The 20,053-nt window shown below is 46.9% G+C and overlaps 1 protein-coding gene across 1 annotated transcript in view; it reads left to right on the top strand.

Annotated features, from left to right (window-relative positions):
* Window positions 1-20,053, top strand: part of C7 (complement C7) — an 88,332-nt gene that overhangs the window by 28,777 nt on the left and 39,502 nt on the right. Inside the window, exons 10-12 of the mRNA XM_073682088.1 lie at window positions 2,245-2,411; window positions 9,153-9,381; window positions 9,745-9,922. Coding sequence (XP_073538189.1) covers window positions 2,245-2,411; window positions 9,153-9,381; window positions 9,745-9,922 — 574 coding nt within the window. The remainder of the gene's footprint in view (window positions 1-2,244; window positions 2,412-9,152; window positions 9,382-9,744; window positions 9,923-20,053) is intronic.

The following is a 20,053-nucleotide window of genomic DNA, read 5'->3' as shown; positions in this document are numbered from 1 at the left end:
ATACACAGGAGCTCTGTATACAGTGTATAGTGTACAGGTAATACAGGGATTACCAGTGACATAATACACAGGAGCTCTGTATATAGTCTGTAGTGTACAGGTAATACAGAGATTGCCAGTGACATTATACACAGGAGCTCTGTATATAGTGTATAGTGTACAGGTAATACAGGGATTACCAGTGACATAATACACAGGAGCTCTGTATATAGTCTGTAGTGTACAGGTAATACAGGGATCACCAGTGACCTTATACACAGGAGCTCTGTATATAGTGTATAGTGTACAGGTAATACAGGGATTACCAGTGACATAATACACAGGAGCTCTGTATATAGTCTGTAGTGTACAGGTAATACAGTGATCACCAGTGACATTATACACAGGAGCTCTGTATATAGTGTCAGTGTACAGGTAATACAGGGATTGCCAGTGACATTATACACAGGAGCTCTGTATATATTGTCAGTGTACAGGTAATACAGTGATCACCAGTAGCATTATACACAGGAGCTCTGTATATAGTGTATAGTGTACAGGTAAAACAATGTTCACCAGTGACCTTATACACAGGAGCTCTGTATTTAGTCTGTAGTGTAGAGGTAATACAGTGATCACCAGTGACATTATACACAGGAGCTCTGTATATTGTATACAGTATACAGGTAATACAGTGATCACCAGTGACATTATACACAGGAGCTCTGTATATAGTCTGTAGTGTAGAGGGAATACAGTGATCACCAGTGACATTATACACAGGAGCTCTGTATATAGTGTATAGTGTACAGGTAATACAGTGATCAATGGTGACAGTATACACAGGAGCTCTGTATATTGTGTATAGTGTACATGTAATACAGTGATCACCAGTGACATTATACACTTCTATAGTGTATAGTGTACAGGTAATAGTGATCACCAGTGCCATTATACACTGGAGCGCTGTATATAGTGTCAATGTACAAGTAATACTGGGATCATCAGTGCTATTATACACAGGAGCTCTGTATATTGTGTATAGTGTACAGGTAATACAGTGATCACTGGTGACATTATACACAGGAGCTCTGTATATAGTGTATAGTGTACAGGTAATACAGTGATCACTGGTGACATTATACATAGGAGCTCTGTATATAGTGTATAGTGTACAGGTAATGCAGTGATCACCAGTGACATTATACACTTATATAGTGTATAGTGTACAGGTAATAGTGATCACCAGTGACATTATACACTGGAGCGCTGTATATAGTGTCAGTGTACAGGTAATACAGTGATCACCATTGACATTATACACAGGAGCTCTGTATATAGTGTATAGTGTACAGGTAATACAGTGATCACCAGTGGCATTATACACAGGAGCTCTGTATATAGTGTATAGTGTACAGGTAATACAGTGATCACCAGTGACATTATACACAGGAGCTCTGTATATAGTGTACAGTGTACAGGTAATACAGTGATCACTGGTGACATTATACATAGGAGCTCTGTATATAGTGTATAGTGTACAGGTAATAGTGATCACGAGTGGCATTATACACTGGAGCGCTGTATATAGTGTCAATGTACAAGTAATACAGGGATCACCAGTGCTATTATACACAGGAGCTTTGTATATAGTGTGAGTGCACAGGTAGTACAGGGATCACTAGTGACTACCTGTGCACTGGGTCACATGACTCAGTGATGTCATGGCAGGTCCTTCACAACAGCGCGAGCGTTGCAAGAGATCGGACGGCGTGGACAAAACACCGGGAGGACACCGGAAGGTGAGTATAAACTTCATTTTTTATTTTAAATTCTTTTTTTTACAGATTCTATGGTACCCAGGTTTGGATGAGAGTCTCCTCTTCTCCAGACCCGGGTACCATCCGCACATTAGAACGCGCCAATTACGCAAGTACAGATGCAGTCTTGTGGAATTGGCGCGTTCTAACGCAAGTCAATGGCGGCGATTACGCTGCGTGTCCGCAAAATTAATGGACATGCTGCATATTTTTGAGCGCAGCATAAACGCTGCGGAAAACTACGCAGCATGGGCATTGAAAGTGCGGAGTTGCATTGGAGACCATGGAGGAAGGTTTACCAAGCGTTTACGAAAAGCTGTAAGTGAGTAATAGAATTTCTAATAATCCATCATTAAAGGAGAAATCGGTGTCCTTCTTTTCTTATTGATACCCCAGAATCCTTGCTCAATGCTCCTGTCAAATACTTATCCTTTACATTTTGCAGGTGACACTGGGAAAGAGGTTAGAGGTCAGTCCATTATTAAAGGAGGAGAACCCAAATTTATCTCTGCACTCACCTACTTCTCATTGGATAACCCGGTAGCTAATGACCAGCGCTACGCGTCCTGGGCAGGTTCTGTAACCAATCTGCCCGTCGTTTTAAAGTTTAAGGTCAGTACATATTCTATGCAAAGTCCAACAGTCCTGTCTGATACAGAACCAAGATGGCTCATATCTATTAGTAGAGAGCGGCTACAAAAGCATTTCTTTCTCTGGAGGACTTTACATACATGCATGCCTTTAAATAAGAACTGTGTATTGCCTCATTTCTCCTGCGGGGGCGCTGTAGGGAAAGATAAAACTTATTGTTGTGTTTTCCAGCAGATTGCAACTGATTAATAGACATATCAGCAGTGGAGCGACTTGTTTTTGCTGAATAGTTAGAAAAAGTGATCATAAAACACAGAGAGCCCCTTTAAATTCCAGTATGGGAGCATCACTGAGTTTTGCTTTATTCCATGTAAGTTAGGAGAAAGTTATTAGTGCCTCTTTAAATGTAACAGTATGGCCACTACTAGTCCACATGGTACAGATATAGTCTTGCTCTTAGCTTAGAAGTGGATACAGTTGCATCCAGTGTTGACAATGTTCTGTGACTCCAGGCTGATACATTGTAACAAACCAGCAGAAAGCTCTGTGTTCCCATTCACTAACAGTAAGCACACATCCACAGCTCCCAACCATCCCGGATTCAGCAGGACTTTTCCAATTTGAGGGGTCATTCCCGGGCTTCGTTCCGACTTCCAATACTCACTTTTCTCTCCGTGCGATGTCTTCTCTTTATCGCTATGTAGTTCCTCCTCCGGGGGCAAGGCCAACATCCCTGCATTCGCTATTAATCCAATAAACAATCCTCTTATTTTCTTATGATTTGGTCTCCCCTGGAATCAAACTCTCAACTTCCATCATTGTAGGCAGAAGCTAAGCAAAAGCAATGAACCACAGCTGCCACTGACATGCTTGGGAGGATTTTCTATACTTAAAGCTACATTGCAGACTCTGACCCCACAGGCCGATTGTACTGGTACATAGAGACACATCTGAACATAGCAGTGTATTTCTACGTCCCTGTATTCTAGAGGGAGAATAAAAGTCAGATTTTTTTTCTTGTTACAAAATTACTAAAAAATAATGTAAAATAATTACAATAATATCATTTTGATGCGCTTTTTTTTTTAAAAAAAAAATAATAAACATCATAAATCAGCAAATCTCATTTATGGTGATCAGAAAATAGCGTGAAAAAAATTGCGTTTTTTTCTGCTGCTTAATTTGCACAGAAATTCTGCTGTGTTTAACTGTCCAAGCAAAGTGGATGTGAATTCATGAAAACTACGCCCCCTGTAGCCTAAAGACGCTGCTGAACTGTACGATTTTTGTGCTTCTTTTTATCAACAGGCTTCTATGTGGAACTTAAAAAAAAAACACATGAAAAAAGCTGCATTTTTATTTTTAGAAAGAAATGGTAAATAGGTGTTTCTTGGGGTGTGGACAAAATTTGCCCCTGATTTGACATGATTTGTCCCTCTGTCTCTTCTGCAAAAATTGAGAGATATGTATATTCTAAAAATGGTGATACATGGAGACATAAAGGCCCCAATTCATTATTTTTTTGCCTTGTGATATTTTTTGCCATTTTTTTTTTACGCAAAATTCTTTAAAATGGCACATGAGGTTCATAAATTTTGTGCAAATTCAAACATGGTCTTTATTTTTACCTTTTTTACCTTTTTTTTTACGAACTTTTCAAAGCAAAAAGTCGCACGTTTTACGCAGTGGCCCAAAATTTGAGCATGTATCTGACGTACATTTGATCACTCTGGGAGGAGGGAGAAATGGGCGACAAACTTTGTGACTTTTCAAAAAGTGATGAATAAGGTGAAAAAATATGGGAACCCAAAATACCGCCCACAGCGTTCAGCTAAAATCCTCCTAAGAGGAGGACTGGCGGTGTACAGGGTCACTGCCTCTGAATGGAAACCAGAGTGTTCTCATTCACTGACAGCAAGCAGAGATCTTGAAAATGCTGAAGAATTGAATCAAGTAAGGTTGAATATTGTGTTTTGTTTTTCTTATCTAATTAGAACATTTATTGAAACCATAAAAAGAAAAGGAACCGTTCTCCTAGCAGGCGGCGGATGACAGCGCCATTTATCACGTCGCGCATTTCCAGACTCTTCAACACCTTTTGCATTAGGGAATATGGGAGAAGAAAAGTAATTAGGGATCTGACAGGAATCGCGCTGACCTTTCTGCATGATCAATGGCTTTGCTTGAAATATGTTTATCCATGTGATTGTCATTCCGCTCATGTCGCGGTCGCGCTGCTCGCTTGCTGTCCGCTGCCTGATGTCAGCAATATGGTGCGGTGCGGCGCCGGGATGCAGGATGGCCGAGGACAGAAGACCTCCAGGATGAGTCAGGAGGGAGAATATAAGTGTATTGTGCAGTATATACTGACAGAGTCATTGACCTGGTGTAGAGGACAAGAGAAGCAGCAATCATACAGCCCAAAGCTTATACAGACACACAACTCATTGTTTAAACACTTTGTTGTCCTGCTCCAAAAAGTCCTTCCAAGTCCCGACTACTACGTGTCTCCCTTTTGGGTAACTTGTTGTCCACTGCCTGTTTTCAGGTGTAATCCTTCTCTAGCAGCAGAGACACCGGGAAGGATTACAGGAAGTGGGGACGAGTCTGTGTCTCTATACCGGAAGTAGGGGTGGGCATTTGTCTCTCTACAGGAAGTGGGGGTGGGCATTTGTCTCTCTACAGGAAGTGGGGGTGGGCATTTGTACTTCTACAGGAAGCAAGGTCGGGTCTATGTCTCTGTACAGGAAGTGGGCCTTTGTCTCTCTAAAGGAAGTAGGGTCTTTGTCTCTCTAAAGAAAGTAGTGGTGGGCCATTATCCCTCAACAAGAAATAGAGACAGGCCTTTTTACTTCTACATGAAGTAAGGTCTGGTCGTTGTGTCTCTGCAGGAATTGGGGACGAGCCTTTGTCTCTGTACAGGAAGTAGGGGTGGGTGTTTGTCTCAGTACAGGAAGTAGAGGTGGGCCATTATCTCTCTACAGGAAGTAGGGTCAGGTGTTTGTCTCTCTAAAGGACGTGGGGGCAGGATTTTGTACTTCTACATGAAGGAAGGTCCGATTTATGTCTCTGTACAGGAAGTGGGGCATTCCTTTGTCTCTGTACAGGAAGTGGGGGCGGGCCTTTGTCTCTCTATAGGAAGTATTGTGAGGTCTTTTACTCTCTACAGGAAGTAGGGTCAGGTATTTGTCCCTATACAGGAAGTAGTGTCGGGTATTTGTCTCTCTACAGGAAGTAGGGTCAGGTATTTGTCTCTCTACAGGAAGTGAGGGCGGTTCTTTGTCCCTCTACAGGAAGTAAGGGTGGGCCTTTGTCCCTCTACAGGAAGTGGGTGAGGGTCTTTTCTGCTTTGCTTCTCTCGTATCAAGCTAAATACAGACATAACAGAAAAGTAACATTCAGTTTGGATCAGGCAAGCCAATGGACAATGGCTGGTGAAGGAAAGAACATTTCAGCACCTATAGTGCTGGCAGAATGCTGATGAAGAGAAACCACTCATGAGGAAGACCAATATTATGTTTGATGGCCCACACATGATTTTTTTTTTCAATTATTGCACCATACAGGTCACAGTAAAGAGCAAAATGTAGAAAACTGTAAAGTTTATAAATGAAAACAAAACCAAAGAAATGGGCTGGCACACCTATTGGTATAAGTGCAAAACCTAGAATAAAAACAATGAATAAATCCCCTGCAGTATTAAGTGAATAGGAATAGTACATGTAAATAACATTGGGGTCCTGCTTGACACTTTTTATACTGGAACCAAAAGTGTTAAACTACATAGAAAAGAAAAAGCTCAGCGTTTTGTCTGATTAGTTGCTATGGGCAAGAAATTTTTTAAACCATTTTGATAAATCTTCCCTAAGGGACGTTGAAATCATGGTGTGCCAACATTGACCCCTGCAGTGCTGGACAAGACTCTACGAGAAGTGGAATGAAGCTGCTGACACCCCCCCCCCGAACATGGACCAGAGGAGACAAAGAGCTGCCATCTATCCATCTGCTGAGGATAGGCTCCTTTTACGAGGCATCTCCATCATGCTTGGCTTCTTCTTGTCTCGATAAAGAACAGTGCAAATAGTGCCGGGTTGATTATTGAAGCCAGGGTATCAATACCAAACCAGGGTAATTCCAATAAACCATCTCCAACCACCCCCAGTCTTTCTTGCCCCATGAGGAATTCCAAGAACGTCAGGCCCTACAGCTCTTCACAACCTGAGGGAGGCTCCAGGTAACGACGGAGATGAAAAGCAGCCGGGGTCTGCTCCTCTCGGAAGGACTTGGACACTCTCAGGGTTGTAGGAGCTCTGATGACAAATGCACAGAATTCACAGAATACTCCTGATGGGAGTAGAGAAAACAACATGAAGTTGCCAAACTTTTTTTCTAATCTTGCTCAGAAATATTCCTTAGGCAGAGATATAATTTTTATCCACCTGACACAGAAGGATAAGCCAAGGACGTAAATGTGTCTGATGCATCTTAGTAACCTTCTGTGATACTGCAGTGTTCTCCAGTAAAGATGAAAACAAGAGCAGACAATGATTTATGTTCCCAACAGTTATACAAAAATAATACATATATAACATCTTAAAGGGGAAGGTAACCCATTGATGGGTTTTTAGGGATCTGTCAGATGAAGTGTGGCGCCCTACTGCTGGTCAGCCGTAGCAGTGGGGATTTCCTTCTCGGGCCGGTGCACAAACATAATCATGACCCAGTTCTTGCAACACTGGTTCATCTTTATTTTTTACGAGGCTTTTTCTCTTAAAACTTGCAAACAGTTTATACAGTCTCATCCTCAGGGCTTCTCGAGGGTTTTTACTTATACACCGAATCTCCATATACTTGGTCCACAGCATGAATGGCTTCTTCCAAGTTCAGATCCTCTCTCTGTCCCTCGTCAGCTCCTCTGAGATGGCTACTATTTGCCCACTCAAGTCACACCCCACGCTCTCTGGTGACTTTTACCTTTCTCCCTATATTAGTGGCACCGACTCCCTCCTAGTGAAACACCATGGTGGGCTCCTAATTTTTCCTGGCTCCCGTCTTGCTACTTGGTTGCTCTTCTAAGAGTGATGCTTCTTCCTGTCCATCCAGAACAGTCACAAAGGTAATCTCCCCCCCTCTGGCGCAACGTGAGGCATCACATCTTATATCCTGATGTGTCCTTCCTTCAGCTACAAGCTGCAGACTTGTGTTGGGCGTAGAGCTCCACCTGCTCCTCATGCCCTCTGCAACTGACCCTGAGTGGAGGGAAGCATGTCCTTAAGCTTAAATTGGTATTGGCAATTTAAGGACACTTTAGTTTCCCACAAAGACACCCATATGTGCTCTTTATTTCTGTAAACTTTATCCCTTTTCAGACCAAGACACCAAAAGTTTGCCGGGACTGTTGCACATGTCTCCACCCAATCACTTTCCAAGTAAAAAAACCTACCCATCTATGAGCAGAATTGCTTCCTCTTTCGTCCAAGTTCAGATCCTCTCTCTGTCCCTCGTCCCTGTAGTGGGAACTTCTTCGCCTGCAGTGTGGTCTCTCGGGTCTCTTATTGACTGCCTGTTTTTCAAGCTCCTCTGAGGCAGCTACTAGTTGCCCACTCAAATGACACTCCTCACTCACTGGTCACTTCTGCCTTTCATCCCAATCTTGGTGGCACCGACCCCTTCCCAGTGAGACACCATGACCGGCTCCTAATCTTCCCCGGTTCCTGTCTTGCTACTTGGTTGCTCTTCAAAGAGTGGTGCTTCTTCCTGTCCATCCAGACAGTCACAGAGGTAATCTCCCCTCTGTCTTAACTTGAGGCATCACACCTTATAACCTGATGTGTCCTTCCCTCAGCTGCATACTTGTGTTGGGCATAGAGCTCCACCTGCTCCGCGTGCCCTCTGCAACTGACCCTGAGTGGAGAGAAGCTTGTCCTGAAGCATAGATTGGTGTTGGCAATTTAAGGACACTTTACTTTGCCCCCGGAGATGCACATTTGTATAATTTATTTGTGTAAACTTTGTCCCTTTTCAAACCCAGAAACCAAAAGTTTGTCAGGACTGTTGCACATATCTCCACCCAATTAAAAAAACCTAACCCCCTAAGAGCTGGATCAGCGTGGGTGTAGCACCTCATGACTTCCCTCAATAGCCCTGTGCAAACGTGCACAACACTGAAAAACATGTTACAGCAAAAACAAACTCAGAATTAATAATCACCCAACATGTGGTCAACATGACGAGAAAACGATAAGTGCCACTGTCCATCATGTAGAGGGGCTGTTAACGGTGCAAATGAAATACACCAGACCTCTTGTGTACCCGTTTTCTATTCTAGGCTGATCACAAAGGATCACCTATAATCTCAAGAGGAACCTATCACCAAGTGATCAGTTTTCCAGCAGCGCCACCAGAGGGGGAATAAAGTATTACACACATCTCATTACAATGAATGGACCTTCAATGTTATAGCTAGATGTGCTGCGTCCTCCAAAGACAGAGGCGCTCTTTACAACTGCTGAATGGGGACGCTCCTATATGATAAGTTTACAATACCAGACAAGCCACTAGTCTTCGAACACCTTCTCATTGCTGTGAATATGAGACCCAGTGTGTTCCAGAAACAGCGCCACACATGGTTATGTGTGGTATTGCAGCTTAACCTCATCCATTTCAATATAAAAAAGCTGTAATACCACATACAACCCATGGACAGGTGTGGCGCTGTTTCTAGTCATATAGATGTAATTTTTTTTCTTTTTTTTTTTTTAGCTTACTCCATTATATGAACTGGTAAAAGAAGTGCCGTGTTACTCGGTGAAAAGAGTGTACCTGAAACGAGCCATAGAGGAGTATTTGAACGAGGACAGTTCGTGTCGGTGTAAACCGTGCCAGAACAATGGGCTGCCAGTGGTCGAGGGTACCAAGTGCACCTGCCACTGTAGGCCATACACATTTGGCACTGCCTGTGAACATGGTGTCCTGGCCCCAGACGATCCCGGTAAGATTCACAATGACATGAGATCCGTTTCTTTCTTCTTTTTTTTTTGAGCTTTCATCTTGTGAGACACTGCGCCCAGTGGACATGCATGGTATTACAACTTAGTCCATTTCTGAGCATTACCAGGCACAGCCACTACCAAAGTATGGAGCTGTGTCTGCAAGCAGGTGATTGGGGGGTGCTAAGATTCAAAACCCCATCCGATCTAATACTGATGGCCTCTTTAAGACTTTCTGATTTATACTTTATGGAGAAGTTGCAAAATATAAATCCTACACGTGTTATATGATACGTGACATATGAAGAGTATCCATTTATCGGTGTCACCGCCATTGATCACTCATGTCTCTCTTTTTCGGCAAGGCGTTATTGATGGTAGCTGGGGCTGCTGGACGTCCTGGAGCGCCTGTGCGGGGAGCGCGGGAAGGCGGGTGAGAAGCCGTGTCTGTAATAACCCTTCCCCCGGCGCTGGTGGGAAGCGCTGCACGGGGGACTCAATAGAAAGCCAGAAATGTGAAGAGGACGAGTTAGAGGATTTACGGTTTGTCTCATCTATGTCTCTTCTATGTCCTATTACTGGTCTCCAAAATCTGTAAATCTGTCTATGTAACTGTCATAGAAAATATTAAGAATTTCTCTCTCAGCCCCCAAACCCCTCTTCCCCCTCCCTTATCTACCATCTGTCAGAGTAGAAGAACTCACAATCTAAGGAGCTGTTGCTATGCAAATAGCAGGAGTCACCAAGTGTGCAGGCTAATTACCATACAAATGGAGCTTGTAGTAGCATAGACCTGTGATAAATAGAAATCTCAGCATATGGGCCAGAGATTAAAAGAAAGAGGAAACGGCTCGTTAGAATTTCTTTGAAATTTAATCACACTCCATAAAATAGCCGGGTCATCGTCATTTGCAAACTCCTTTGGCTCACCAGTCTCGTAGGCACCGACACGAAATATGGAATATCGGAAGTTCTATAATTCCGATAGTGATGGGACCCACATTTTTAGCGGCGAGGTGAGCTAAGGAACGATATGCATATTTTTCCTTAACTGAGAGCCCTACAGGTGAGCTGTAACACCACAGGGCAGAGATAACCAATGGCAGTTATGTCATGTCTAGTCTCTAAAGAAAGGTAAATTCGTAATAAAACATATGGTATCACTTGCAAACTTCAGCGATCAACCAGCGAGAAGTTATCGCAGAAATTAGGGATTTTAATAAAAACATGAAGGGTGGAGCCCACCCAACGTGAGGTCATCACAGGGGAGTGTGTGGGCAGGTCTATACTCATGCCGGGAGATATATATTCTATAAGCACGGGTCCCGTTGGATAACCTCTGCCATCTGTATAGTAAGTTCTTCTTTAATCCCATTTATTTTGTGTAGCTGTATATTCTGTACTGTATTGTCCCCCTTTGTAAAATCTTTGTATATTTTTTTCATAAACATTGCCTCCCTTTTCAATTAAATATAAAATTTAATAGTCCTGTTTCTTTTGCTCTGTAATCATTCCTTTACCGAAGCCATACGCTACCAGAAAGCAGATGTCCGATTAGGCCTGTATTAAATTTTAAAACTGATCGGTGGTGGCAACGAATAATCTTAATTGGGCTGTCGTGAAGCTGGCAGTGATCGTATGGGGGTGTATACACATATTTCATGCGTTGGAATCTGAAGGTGTGTACGCCATACGCTCACTGCTCGCTTGCCGATAGCTGCGTAGTGAGTGATTGGGATCGTGTGTGCACGAATCTCTGACAATCCTGACAAATTGGTGGCAGCGGTGGGATATTACAGAACATCAGTGGCTGGATTGAGCAATCATTCCTGTCACTGAAAACTTGCACGGTTCTTGCGAGAATTCTGTGCAACGTTTTAAGGAACCAGACTCAGATACCCCCCCCACACACACACACACACACACACACCTGATGTATCACATGTCACATGATCCCCTGTGATAGATCATGTAATAGCTCACGTGAAATTAATTTATTAATTATAATAATTTTTTTTAGGCTGTGTGCCCACTATGCGTTTTTTTAAGCGTTTCCACAGCCTCAATTCCGCTGCAGAAACGCTTAAAAAACGCTTGGTAGAAGGTCTGCCATGTTCCCCAATGATAATCCGCATGTGCTGTGCACATGCTGCGGAAATTTCCGCTGCGGATTATCATTGCGGAAAAATACACAGCACTACTAATTATTTTGCGGAAGCAGTGTGTTTTCGCCGCCATTGACTTGCATTGGAACGCTTGGAATCCGCATCACTGCATCTGTACATGCGTATTCCATGCGTTTCAATGTGCGGATGGTACCCGGGTCTGGAGAAGAGGAGACTCTCCTCCGGACCCGGCTACCTTAGAACCTGTAAAAAAAAGAATAAAATAAAAAATAAATATTATATTTACCTTCTGATGGCCCCCGGTGTCTTTATCCGATGCGTCCTGGCTTGCCGACAGCTCGCGGTAGACTAAAGGACCTGTGGTGACGTAATTTAGTCATGTGACGGGTCACGCGACCGCTGACGTCGGCAGGCCATCAGAAGGTAACTATACATTTATTTTTTATTTTTTACCATTCTTTTATGGTCACACTATATAAATCCATGGCGGTTGCATGGATTTATATAGTGTGACCAAGTTCTCAAGTACTTTTCCAAGTGATGCTAAAAGCGCTTGTCAACCCGCATGCAGAAATGCATGTGAAGAACACTTCACTTCCGCTTGTCCCTGGCAGGAAAAACGCATGTACAATCTGCATGTGTTTTTTCTGCAAAGGGGATGCAGAAACGCTCAAAAAAAATCCAGAGCATTTCTGCATCGTGGGCACATAGCCTTACATTAATTGTATGACTTCATATTGAGCACACGTAGCCATCTATACACAGCAGGAGGCCGCACGGCGCCATCTATACACAGCGGAAGGCCGCACGTAGCCATCTACACCCAGCAGGAGGCCGCACGTAGCCATCTATACCCAGCAGGAGGCCACACGTAGCCATCTATACCCAGCAGGATGCCGCACGTAGCCATTTATACACAGCGGGAGGCCGCACGTAGCCATCTATACACAGCAGGAGGCCGCACGTAGCCATTTATACACAGCGGGAGGCCGCACGTAGCCATCTATACACAGCGGGAGGCCGCACGTAGCCATCTATAGACAGCGGGAGGCCACACGTAGCCATCTATACACAGCAGGAGGCCGCACAGAGAAATCTATACACAGCGGGAAGCCACACGTAGCCATCTATACACAGCGGGAGGCTGCACGTAGCCATCTATACACAGCGGGAGGCCGCACGGCACCATCTATACAGAGCGGGAGGCCGCACGGCGCCATCTATACACAGCGTGAGGCCGCACGGAGCCATCTATATACAGCGGGAGGCCGCACGTAGCCATCTATAAACAGCGGGAGGCCGCACGTAGCCATCTATACACAGCGGGAGGCTGCACGTAGAAATCTATACACAGCGGGAAGCCACACGTAGCCATCTATACACAGCGGGAGGCTGCACGTAGCCATCTATACACAGCAGAAAGCCGCACGGCGCCATCTATACACAGCGGGAAGCCGCACGGCGCCATCTATACACAGCGGGAGGCCGCACGGCGCCATCTATACACAGCAGGAGGCCGCACGGCGCCATCTATACACAGCGGGAGGCCGCACTGCACCATCAATACACAGCGGGAGGCCGCACGTAGCCATCTATACACAGCGGGAGGCCGCACGTAGCCATCTATACACAGCGGGAGGCCGCACGGCGCGATCTATACACAGCGGGAGGCCGCACGGAGCCATCTATACACAGCGGGAGGCCGCACACAGTCACGCACACACACACAAACATATACAGACATAATACAGTACATACACGCATAAACACATTTGAAACACAAAAATACATATAAACAGACATCACACAATGATATCTGCCTGCACACACACACTCACTCACACTCACCATCCCCCGGCTCGGCTCCAGTCGTCCAGCTCCTCTCCGGTGGTAAGTAGCAGTGCAGGGCGCGCACTGCGTGACGTCACACTAGCAGACACGGCCGCGCATAGGGCCGTGTCTCCTAGCAGTGACGCGGCCGGGCCAGCACACAGGGAAGTTAACAGATGCAGTGCTGGCCCGGCCGAAGAAGAAGCAGCGGCCATGCGCCGCTGCTGGGGGAGCGGTCCGGGGGCTCCCCGCCTCTGACTGCCGGTATGTGCCGCGGCGCCACACATATTATAATGAGGGCAATCTGCACATGGAACTCCCGGTGCCCCGGGCGGTAGCCCAGATTGCCCTCATTATAATCCGCCTATGTGCAGGGGTTCCATCTGTGATTGCCAGCCATGTCCGCAGCAAGGGTAGTGTGGACCCCCACCTGCAGATGGCCTTGGAGCTGCTCGCCGCAGACTATCGTGATGGATGACTGCAGCTGATCCTGAAATTCCAGGAGTGAGCAGAGCAACGGGCCCAAACTGACCGAGAGGCTGCTGAGCAACAGGCCCAGGCTGAGAGAGCCGAGCGACAGGCCCAGGCTGAGAGAGCCGAGCGACAGGCCCAAGACGAGCATCTGTACCAGCTGGAGTTAGCCCGAATCCAGCTGCAGACCTCCACCCCACAGATCCATGAGTCCAACAGTGCCAACTGCTTTAAACCCCGTCCTGAGCATTTTCCTGTAATGGAAAAGGACGGGGACTTGGACATATTTCTGCAGGGGTTTGAAAAAGCCTGCAGGTAGTACCAGCTCCTGAAGAACAGTGGACCAGATATCTAACTCCGGGGCTCAGAGGAAAAGCTCTGGAAGTGTTTGCTTCCCTCCCTCGACACCAAAATGGAGACTGCGAGGCTATCAAGCAGGCCCTGATAAAAAAGTACCAGCTGACTCCGGAGGTTTACCGGAAAAAGTTCAGAGCCCTCCAGCATGGACCACATGACAGCTACAGTGATGTGGTGGATGGGCTCAGGGCCAACTTTGAGCAGTGGATCCTAGGACTGTCAGTCACCACCTTCGATGACCTGAAGGATCTGATGGTGAAGGACCGGTTTCTTTATCATTGCCCTCTGGAAGTGAGGCAGTTTATGCTTGACCGGGAGCCAAAGGAAGCCGCCAAAGCTGCCCAGGTCACGGATGCCTATGAGGCCAACCACACCCCAGAGGTGCGGAATTCAGCTGCTGCCAGTTGGAAAGGGGGTAAGCCAACAGCTACCCCCAGTGCCCCTGCCAGCCAGTCCTCAGCGGGTCCTGCCCCATCTTCCAGCACCCGGCCTGCATCTGACTCATGCAGGTGCTATACCTGTAACAGGACTGGTCACATTAGCCTCATCTGCTCTCAGAGGCAGAAGAAGGACCCCACTCCTAAGGCCCAGGGGCTTACTGCAGCTGTTCGTTTTGTGGGTGGGGCGGTTGGGGGGGGTGTTTGTAACAACTTCCAATCAGTCACCGTGGGTGATAAAGTCAAGGACACTGGATCCGAATGAACCCTCATCCGCCCTGAGTTGGTGTCCCCTGAAGACCTTATCCCCGGGAAAACCCTGACTGTCACAGGGATTGGGGGGGTACCCTGTCCTTTGCCAATGGCCCGGGTTTTCTTTGACTGGGCTGAGGGGAGGGGGTTGCGGGAATGGGGGTGTCCGAGAACCTCCTGACCAATGTTCTACTGGGAACTGATCTGGGACAGTTGGTTGCCCAATATGTTCCTGATAACCCTCCCAGATCAGATAATTTCTGTGATGAAAATGCTGATTATTTGAACGTTAATATGATGCATGATGATAATATGGCTTGTGGTAAAGAAGTGCTCAGCCATGTCGCCCTGCAGGGTGATGTGGCTGAGGACCCCCAAAAAGCAGCCAGAGTGAGTGCTAAGGGCGATGGGAGCAGGCACGGGGACCCTGAAGCCAGTGGTCTCGTGCCGTCAACCAGTGTCACGACGGACTGTGACATGCCCCCTGATTGGCACAGCACGCTGTCACTCGTAGTATGAATGCCCAGAACGCACGCCATGCGCTGCCTTCTGGGCCCTCATCACCTGGTGGGACAACAGAACTGGCTGTAGACCCAGAGCAGGTCCCAGATGGTTCCAGTGAGGTTGGGGCCTTAACGTCATTTCTGGCTACCTCCAGCCAGGAGTTCCAGGCAGCTCTGCACACAGATGCCAGTCTAAACACGTTAAGGGAATTCGCAGAGAAGCCCATCTCCGAATCCAATAAGGAGAGGGTATTCTGGGAACAGGAGAACAGGGGAGGTTGTAACGGTCCCATGTAACCCCCAACAGGAGTTGATGAGGGAAAGACAGCTGGTCATGCCCTATCAGTTTAGGGAGAATTTGTTGCAGGTTGCCCTTGAGACTCCTCTAGCTGGACACTTGGGGGTCCGCAAAACCAAGGCCCGGCTGTCGCACCACTTCTATGGGTCCCTAATAGGGACCGATGTTGCCAACTACTGCCGCTCCTGTATCACGTGTCAAAGAGTGGGGAAGTCGGGGCATGCACCCAAGGCTCCCCTATTCCAGTTGCCAGTGATAGAGGAGCCCTTCCAGAGGATTGCTGTGGACATTATTGGCCCGCTGGCCATCCCCAGCAGCTCTGGAAAACAGTTCATCCTTACTGTGGTAGACTAAGCTACCCGGTACCCGGAGGCAGTAGCTCTGCCCTCCATTAGGGCTGATAAGGTGGCAGATGCCCTTCTGTTTTTTTTCGAGAGTAGGATTTCCCAGGGAGATGCTTACCGACCAGGGGACTCAGTTCATGTCTCGATTAATGGAAGTTCTCTGTAAGAAAATGCAGGTGCAGCACCTGGTATCAAGTTTGTATCACCCACAGACCTATGGCTTGTGTGAACGATTCAATGGTACCCTTAAGCAGATGCTTAAGATGCTGGTTGAGTCCCATGGGTGCGATTAGGAGCGGTACCTCCCACACCTGCTCTTTGCTTACAGAGAGGTACCACAGGCCTCAACGGGGTTCTCCCCCTTCGAGCTCCTGTATGTCAGATGAGTCCGGGGACCCCTTGGTCTGGTAAGAGAATCTTGGGAAAGGGAACTAAACTCACCTGAAGTGTCTGTCATAGGGAATGTCATGCGGCTCCGTGACAAAATGCAGGCAATGACACAGCTGGTGCATGAGAATATGGTGCAGGCCCAGGCCAGCCAGAAGCTGTGGTAGTACCAGAATGCTCAGGAGCGGGTGTACGAAGTGGGTCAGAAGGTGTGGGTCCTAGTCCCAATGACCCAGAGCAAGCTTCAAGCGGCCTGGGAAGGCCCATACCCCATTTGCCAGCGCCTCAATGATGTGAACTACGTGGTCACCATTGTCCATGCCAGAAAGAGGCAGAAGGTCTTCCACGTCAATGAAAGCTCATCATGACTGGGAAGCCTGTGCCCTTCAAGTGTGTAGCGTCCCCGAAGAAGGTGAGACAAAAGCCCTGGTGGATTTACTGGCCGCAGCCCGTGACGGAGGGTCTATTAAGGATGTGGAATTCAACTCGTAGCTATCCACAGACCAGAAGTCCCAGCTGCGGGAGGTGTTCTGGCCTTACCTGACCCTCTTCACGGGTGTACCAGGGAGGACGCTGCTAGATGTCCACCAGGTGGACACAGGGACTCCAGTTTGTGATCCAAAGGTCAAAAAAGAGGCCATCAGACAGGTCAGGGATAAAGTTGTGGAGAAGAGTAAAGCAGGGTTAGGTTTTAAAAAAATAGCCCAAGCTCTGAATATCTCACAGAGCACTGTATAGTCCATCATCCAAAAATGGAAGGAGTATGGCACAACTGAAAACTTACGAAGCCATGGCCGTCCGCCTAACCTGACATTCCAAGCAAGGAGAGCACTAATGAGAGAAGCATCCAAGAGGCCCATAGTCACTCTGGATGAGCTGCAGAGGTCCACAGCTCAGGTGGGAGAATCTGTCCACAGGACAACTATTAGTCGTATACTCCACAAATCTGGCCTTCATAGCAGAGTGGCAAGAAGAAAAACATCTTTGAAAGCCATAAGAGGTCATGTTTGCAGTTTGCACAAGGCAATGTAGGGGACACAGCGAGTATGTGGAAGAAGGAGCTCTGATCAGATGAGACCAAAGGAGAACTTTTTGAGCTAAATGCTAATTCCTATATATGATGGAAAACTAACACTGCACAGTACCCTAAAAACAGCATCCCCACCGTCACACATGGTGGTGGCAGCATCCTGTGGCTTGTCTCTAGCAGGGGCAGAAAAGCTGTTCAGAGGTGATGGGAAGATGGATGAAGCTAAATACAGGGCAATCTTAGAGGAAACCTGTTAGAGTCTGCAACAGACTTGAGGCTGGAGCGTAGGTTCTTCTTCCAGCAGGACAAACCCTAAACATCCTACCAGATCTACAGTGGAGGGTTTAGGTCAGTCACATCACAGTCCAGATCCAAATCCCAGAGAATCTCGCTGAGCGAGAGTGAGTGTGCAAAGAAGAAGGGGCTAAATGTCACTTCTACTTGTGCAAAGAGAGACAGACCCCAAAAGACTGCAGCGAAAGGTGGTCCTACAAAGTACTGACCCAGGGGGTTGAATACTAATGCACATCACAATTATCAGATTTATATTTTTACAAAAATTAGAAAAACCTGTATCATTTCCTTTACACGTCACAAATCTTTGTTACCTTGTGTTGTATCACATAAAATCCCAATAAAATATAATTACATTTACGGATGTAACTTGAAAAAATGTGATAAAGTTCATGGGGTAAGAAGACTTTTTCAGAGTATGTATATAAGTCTCTCATCCCGACCTCGGCTTATGTCTCTGCTGAAGACAGCGGTGTACGTGAGCGTGCGGAGTACACTGTGCGCAAAGTTCAGATGTGAGACAACGGCCACTGCAGATGGAGACATCATCTGCAACATTATGTATGACGGGATGAAGCAGAGGGCGGCCTTCAGCACGCGGCTGACCGGGGCCATGTCCTGTGCTGTGTACTGTACTGTGTCCTGTGCCATGTCCTGTGTCGTGTCTTGTGCCATGTCCTGTGCCCTAAATCCTGTGCCATGTCTTGGGCCGTGTCCTGTGTCATGTCCTGTGCTGTGTTGTGTCTTGGGCCGTGTCCTGTACCGTGACGTGACCTATGCCATGTCCTGTGACCTATCCTGTGCCGTGTCTTGAGCCATGTCCTGTGCTGTGTCCTGTACCATGCCATGTCCTGTGCCATGTACTGTATTGTGCCGTGTCCTGTGCCATGTCCTGTACTGTGCCGTATCCTGTACCATGCGCTGTACCAAGTCCTGTGCCATGTCCTGTACTGTGTCCTGTGTTATGTCCTGTACCATGCGCTGTACTGTGTCCTGTGCCATGTCCTGTACTGTGCCGTATCCTGTACCATGCGCTGTACCGTGTCCTGTGCCGTGTCCTGTACTGTGCTGTGTCCTGTCCTGTACCATGTGCTGTACTGTGTCCTGTGCCATGTACTGTGCCGTGTCCTATACCATGCGCTGTACCGTGTCCTGTCCCGCGTCCTGTACTGTGTCCTGTACCATGCGCTGTACTGTGCCGTGTCCTGTACTCTGCCATGTGCTGTGCTGTGTCCTGTACCATGCGCTGTACCGTATCCTGTCCTGTACCATGTCCTGTGCCATGTCCTGTACTGTGCTGTGTCCTGTCCTGTACCATGCGCTGTACTGTGTCCTGTGCCATGTACTGTGCCGTGTCCTGTACTGTGCCATGTACTGTGCCGTGTCCTATACCATGCGCTGTACCGTGTCTTGTCCTGTACCGTGTCCTGTACCATGCGCTGTACTGTGTCCTGTGCCATGTACTGTGCCGTGTCCTGTACTCTGCCATGTGCTGTGCTGTGTCCTGTATCATGCGCTGTACCGTGTCCTGTCCTGTACTGTGCTGTGTCCTGTCCTGTACCATGCGCTGTACTGTGTCCTGTGCCATGTACTGTGCAGTGTCCTGTACTGTGCCATGTACTGTGCCGTGTCCTATACCATGCTCTGTACCGTGTCCTGTCCTGTACCGTGTCCTGTACTGTGTCCTGTACCATGCGCTGTACTGTGTCCTGTGCCATGTACTGTGCCGTGTCCTGTACTCTGCCATGTGCCGTGTCCTATACCATGCTCTGTACCGTGTCTTGTGTCGTGTCATATATAGTTATAATAGCAGGAACATAAACCTTACAAACACAAGACCAGGAGGAGACAAGTGCATGTAATTCTCTACAGACGTCCCTTGTCCATTCTCATTATTCTCCGGTTCCTGTAATCCTTCTCTCCGACTGAAGCATGACATGTTCATAATTCTTATGTCAAGTGAGGGAACTAAAACAAGTGCAGCACAAAGAGGCAGTCTGTTGTACAGCCAAAGCTTCCGTCAGCAGACGTAGTGATTACCCAAACAGGAAGACACAGAATTCTATACTATAAAAATATCCTATAACTTCTTTTTTCAATTCCTCAACATTTTTAAAGCTTGTTGTCAATGAATTAGAGTATGGTTGTTTCTATTCAGGGGCAGTAATGCTGTATATTGCTAATCCTGCTCTCAGCTGATACAATGTATGCAGTGTAGTGATGAGCCATTATGTTTTGTTAACCCTTTCGCCGAGTATGCTCGGGCGAGCACTGAGTAGTTACAGCTGCTCGGTGTTATGTTTGAATCACTCCCATGTGCATGATTTGCGACTGTTTGACAACTT

Source organism: Phyllobates terribilis, unplaced genomic scaffold (assembly GCF_046119375.1).
Source record: "Phyllobates terribilis strain yellow unplaced genomic scaffold, ASM4611937v1 Scaffold_1__5_contigs__length_1240528914, whole genome shotgun sequence".
Classification (NCBI taxonomy): Eukaryota; Metazoa; Chordata; class Amphibia; order Anura; family Dendrobatidae; genus Phyllobates; species Phyllobates terribilis.
Note: the sequence above shows the minus strand (reverse complement) of the source record. Positions and strands in the feature narration are given on the sequence as shown.